The following is a 6,000-nucleotide window of genomic DNA, read 5'->3' as shown; positions in this document are numbered from 1 at the left end:
CATCATGGCTTCTGCTCGGCATAGCTAAATAATTATTACGTGTCGTGGCCCAGCTCCCACCCCTCGTCATATCAGTTGTCGTCCTGCTGTCAACGGGCAATCAATGCAATTTACAGCTTCATTTTTGCAAATTTAAACGCACAAATTGACAAGAGCAAGGACAGCCTTGTTGACAGGCAACCACTAACAAACAAAGAACATGTCCGGCTGTCCCTCAAGTTTCAACTTGAAAAGCTGCTCATCCGTGTGCAATGCGATACTTTTTTATTCTTTTTTATATTTTTTTGTTGTAGTTTTAATGCTTTTCTTTCATTCTCTTTTTCGTTGGCTGACTTTTCTACGGCTTCGCTTTTGTCTAATTGCCAAACAATCGTCGTCTGATTATCCTGTCAGGCGTCAACTTTTTGTGCGGTTTCCAATGCGTAGTTTTTCTTAATTGGATTAACTTAGGCACATGTGAAAGACAACACGTCCTCATCTTCTTCGCACCTTTTCATTTTTTGTTTTGGCGCCGCTTGGAAATCGCACGCAAAACGCGTCTTGTCATGAACGGCCATGACTGAGACTGAGACCGGACCTTATCGCAACAGTTCTAAAATAGGCTGGGCCTAAATCGATGGGTCGAACATGAAATACTCTCTTACCCTTCATCGAACCCAGTTTAGTTTTACTTCATTAGTTATATTAATACTTGTACGGATTGCTAATTTTGTTTTGCATTCACCTATACCATGTAGTAAAAAATTTAGCCATAACCTCTTTAAATGATATGGAAAAACTCTCTGCAAGAGTATGTACTTACATATGTATATACAAAAAAATCATTATAGTTGGTGCTAAAATAAACAAAATTCGCAATTAGATTATGATTGCAATGTTAATATCAAGGGATTTATGGATAGCTCAAAATATATTGTAATAATACAATTATGTAATATAAACATGACAAACAAAATTCGTCTTTCCCCCATGGTTACCATTGATCACCTCACTACCTACTTAATATATTCTAACCTTTCTGTTGCCATGTGTATGTTTTCAACCATTCCCCCACTCTTTGACACCGAAAGAATGCTCTTGGCAAGTTCCCCAGAAAAATAAATTGCTTTTGAATGCTGATAGCAAACTGGTTGACTAAAAATGCGCCCCGGGTGCATTGTACGACCTATTGATAAGCGTAGCAAAATCCTTGATCTTGACGTTGCGTTTCAACTGGCAAATTTATGTTGCCTACAGCAGTCGAGTAAATTATTTTATAGGTACTTTTTCTTCTAATGTGAATCTAGTCCAGCAACGAAGTGCAAGAGAGAAATAGGAGCAGGAATTGATAAGCAAGCAAGTGGTTAGAAACTAACCCAGCTCTTCAGAGCCGACGTGCGACGCTCTTTGATGATAAGAAAAAGAATGCCTGAAACAAAAACCAACAGAAAACGCGTGCCTAATTATACAACAGGGAGACATTTGCATCTGCATGCTGATAAAACAGTAAAAAGACAGCCTCAGTAGGAAGTGCGTTGAAAAAACTTCTTCCTTCACTGCGGCACGTGAATTTACAAAATCGGATTAGGAAATGCTGGCATCCTCAATAATTCTACCGAATGGCACAGAAAATACAAATTACGTATTTCCCCTATTGACAAGTTAAATACTCCCAAAATAAGACACTGGGACGGGATCAAGTCGGAAATAACTGTCGAATCGAAAAATACATTGTAACATCTTTACAAAAAGTGAATTTCACCCAACAATTGATCCTAAATAATTGAGTGACAGCCTCAGTCTTGTTATGTAAGCACAGGAAGTGGATATTTCGGACAACAAACACTGGAGCCAGCAAGGTAGCTGAAACCTTTTGTCATTGCAAAAAAAAAGAGAATTCTAGTTATGGAAGCAGATGAATAGACTGAAGCGGAAATTATATCAAAATTTACGGATAAACTACACTCGTATGGCTACCTATATCTGAAGTTGGGTGGTGTCTATATAGACATCCTCTTATACATAAATATGAATATTTATTAGCAAAACGGATAGAAGAACTGTTTCTGTTTGGAATAAGTATTTTCCATTAAGCCAATCAATGATGCGCATACCTTCGGTCGCACTTTCTCACTAACCTATGTTAGGCAACGCACAGAAGCCCTTCCACAACGGACTAAGCTTTAATCCGTAGATTAATCTGATCTGCGGAACTGCGGTTTACTTATTGCGCCACAGGAATTAACAATCCTGGCGCTAATCATAGATGAAATAGGTCTAATCGGGCTCCTTTAGTTAACTATAATCCCTGACTGATCACTGGATCAGTGGCTAAGCAACATTTTCCGGGACCGAAATGTAAAATTTACCTGCCGTGGTCCACTGATCATTTGAACATTTTAACTTAATCCCAGGATTTAACTTTTTCTTCATGCCTGATAATAAAAAGAAAAATTGGTACAATTCGTTTGTTTTGCTCTATGCTTTTACCTCTTTCGAGCAGCTGTCCCTCGGATTAGGAGAGAAAAAACACATTGAGTCTACCTCCGCAGACGGATTAAATTTTTTGAAACAAATAAGTCAGTCTTAAGCATGGCGATTAAGCTTGATCCCCTGCAATGGGCGTAATATTGATGGATTTTCCTTTAAATCCTTCGCCTAATCTCCGGCTTAGAGAGCGGCGCGATTTTTTTCGCGGCTCGGTCTGTTTTGTTTTTTCTTTTCCTTTTCTTCAATTCGCAAGAACGCAGACCTTTGGGCCAATGAGGATCATAATTATGGAATTCCAAAATACTCTGAGGAAGGCAGACAGAAAGAGCAATGAGGCTGAGCTACCTGTAAGCGTGAGTATGCTCTTCATCTATCGCAGGTAAGCAATGAACCAGACCAGCCTTGAGTTTGTTGGCAATTAAGAAGTCAAATTTCGCTTAAAAACCAAAGAAAAAAAATCGAAGGAAAAACAATGCAAAAAATGTGCAGAGCTGAACTAAATCCGGCTTAAGAATGGTTGTCGTAAGATCCTTCCATCATAAACAAGGTCAGGGTGCCTAGCAGAATTATTCATTTGCATATTACAAACGGATCATAATCCCAGTCAGCTGCCTCGTCCTTTCCAACAGTTTATAGTCATGCCTTGACTTTTTACGAATGTGAGCGGTTTGACTTTTTTACCGTTTGCTGATGACTTGTGTTACTTCCGCATTTTAGAGTTTTTTATGATTAGACCTACCTGGGGTTTATGACTGTTTAGAGTTTTTTAACTGGCCAACACCGAAGATTTTATTATGCATGGTGTATAATTTAACGGAGTCTTCTTGAATGGAACGAACCGAATTGATCTGATTTTAATTTTTCTTTAAAGCAACTATGTATTTCGTATGGGTTTCTTCCAATGAATACTGACCACTTTGTTTGAGTATATTTGTCATTTACATTAGCTGCGGAACAGCCCACCGAAAAACGAAAATATGTTTCAATTATTTACACACATCCACCCTTCCCGGTGGTCATTTGGGCCAAGACGGATCAGTTTCTTAATCCCTCTTGCTCGGGTATTATTTTCATACCTTTTTTTCTTTTTGCTCACCATTAGCAAAACATATTGAACAGTTTTGCAAAGAATATGATTTAAAAAAACAGCATAATTAATAAAATTAAACCAACTTACATACGTTATATTGGTCTTTTCGTTGTCCAACTTGTTCTAGTGCGTCCTTGCCTTGCTTAATGGTTGCTTAATCCCAATCCATATTGGCATTCTCAGGACTAGCTCAGCTAATCCTTAATTTCTGTTTCCAAGGCTGATTAGTTCGCTTCCGTTAGCCTAGGATTTGCATACTTATGCACATATGGAAACCGTTAGTTCATTGAAGAGTACTACTGAGCCTTCTGGTCTTGTAACCCTTGCTATTGTGGTGCCACGTACACTTACGGCGTAAACTAAAAGTCTAAATGTTAACATCTTCGGCCTCCTTTGGATATGGCGCACGCATGGCATGCGATGAACAGGCAGGATCAAGCCATAGGTTCGTACTCATTAAATTTATATAAAACATGATCCTGCCCCTCTGCGGGAGTTATCCTGCACGCGTCATCAGAGGGATCTAAAAAACAAGACGTAAAATATGTGTTTAGGGATGCTTGACGATGCGGCAAGGGAGGGTATGTCTGTTTCTTTCGAATGATATAAAAATATATATGTATGTATAAACGTATATATTTATAACCATTTTCGGTGCTTTAACAAAATATAATCTCTCGATTAAGTGTATTGCGATATTTTCAATCCTTTTAGCCAGATGCCAGACATTCTTGAATAGACTGTTTTCTAATCTCTGCTTAATCTGCGACTCTTAGGTCCTTTAACGAACGGGTACGGTAACCAATCCCCTCCAAGGAGTTTCCACATTAAAAAAGGGGATTTGAGTAATTTTAAATTTAAATATTATAATGATTAGTTGCTAGTCGAGGATTGCGCGGTTTACATCCGCGGCTTAGGCCAAGTCTCGGTTTTAGGTATTAGGATTATTAACCAACTCGCATGATTAAGAAGGGCAGTTCATAGCGGTTCCATTCTGAAGTGTTCAAGAAAATAAAAGAACAAGATTGCGATAGTCTACCTTTTGTCGCATTCTGGATATTTCTGTCCGTACTTCCAACAACATTATCACATCGTTACTATTCGATTGCCTATAAATCAAGGAACCGCACCCTTTAAAAACTATAGAAAAGCTGATCGAGTGTAACAAATGATTAAAAAATTGTGGGCACACTCATAGGTCGCACAACAATAAAAAAAAAAACCCCTATGTTATGTCCCTAGGGTTGCTTTTAGGCGCATAAGTGTGCACGACGTACGATTTTTAAGCCTTCACTTTTACTTTTATTTTCGCTTTTCCCCCTTTTTTGGCCCAGCAATTGTCTCTTTGTTGACAGCCCCTCGTTTTCACTCGAAATATTTGTACAAATTTGTCGTTTTTTTTTTTTTTGTAAAAAATGCTGAGTTTTCCCTCATTGTTTAGCTTTGTACGTTTTGTGTTTATTTGTATTCTTTCAGGGGATCTGGACCGGTAAGGGTTATGAATAGCGGTTGAATTTCTACCAGAATCTGAAACTAGACACGTGTAGGATGAAGGAGTTACAGCATACAGCATCTGCTGGGATAGGAGATAAGTTAGAACAGCTTAATATGCTGGTATATTATATATGTTTTTTTTGAGAGCCCGACACCGTTATAGTCACCCACCTAAGTAGTGTTGACCTAGGTAAGTTTTTTCAAGTTTAAGCCTTATCAACAAACTATACGCACTTTTATACGCACTACTGCCCCACTTATGGTTAAAAATATGTACATAAGTGTGTGAAAGTCTCTGTCGACAGATTTGTGTTCATTTCGTATTTAAAATCTCGATTTCTTTTACTTTTACTTGACACTAAACTTTACTTTGCGTCTACAGATAATGAGCAACGTCTTATCGCATACGGCCGGATCTTAATAAAATCGGTTGAGCTAAGATTTTTTTTCAATATCATGCGAATGGCAGCAAACATGTAGAAAAATACGTCTGACTAATCCGCAAACCTGGGAATTAGCTGACCATGTACTCGAACGAGTCAGATTAGCCCAAAAATGAGAAATCCTTATCAATAGGGTCAGTTTGAGTGCTTGAATTTTGTTTAATGCTTTCTCCGAATTTTTGACAGTTTTGCGAAAATTTTTGCTGAAGCTGATCTTGTTCATTGGTTGATAGAAACCAGTCGCATTTTACGTAACATTATGCAGAGCAAGGATATCCATGTCCTTTTTGGTCATTGTTCAATTTCACTTTCGAAAATTTTCACGGTAGTTCGCATTAACCGCCTGCCGAGTTTTCTGTTGTGTTCGTCCTTGGCCTACCTACACAAAGCAACACGAAGATCTGGAACCATTTTCAACATAAGTTCTGCACAGCATGTACTTGCCATAAAAATCTACATAAAACGATTTAGAAGTCAATCCGCAAACGTCACTGACAACGTTTA

At 38.3% G+C, this 6,000-nt stretch overlaps 1 protein-coding gene across 1 annotated transcript in view; it reads right to left on the bottom strand.

The window, feature by feature from the left end:
• Nucleotides 1-3,916: 3,916 nt before the first annotated feature.
• Nucleotides 3,917-6,000, bottom strand: part of LOC111074466 (protein takeout) — a 152,133-nt gene continuing 150,049 nt past the window's right edge. The window contains exon 4 of the mRNA XM_041591818.1: nt 3,917-4,082. Within this exon, the coding sequence (XP_041447752.1) occupies nt 3,994-4,082 (89 nt within the window). The 3' untranslated portion in view covers nt 3,917-3,993. The remainder of the gene's footprint in view (nt 4,083-6,000) is intronic.

The sequence above is a fragment of the Drosophila obscura genome, unplaced genomic scaffold (assembly GCF_018151105.1).
Source record: "Drosophila obscura isolate BZ-5 IFL unplaced genomic scaffold, ASM1815110v1 contig_151, whole genome shotgun sequence".
In the NCBI taxonomy this organism is placed as follows: Eukaryota; Metazoa; Arthropoda; class Insecta; order Diptera; family Drosophilidae; genus Drosophila; species Drosophila obscura.
Note: the sequence above shows the minus strand (reverse complement) of the source record. Positions and strands in the feature narration are given on the sequence as shown.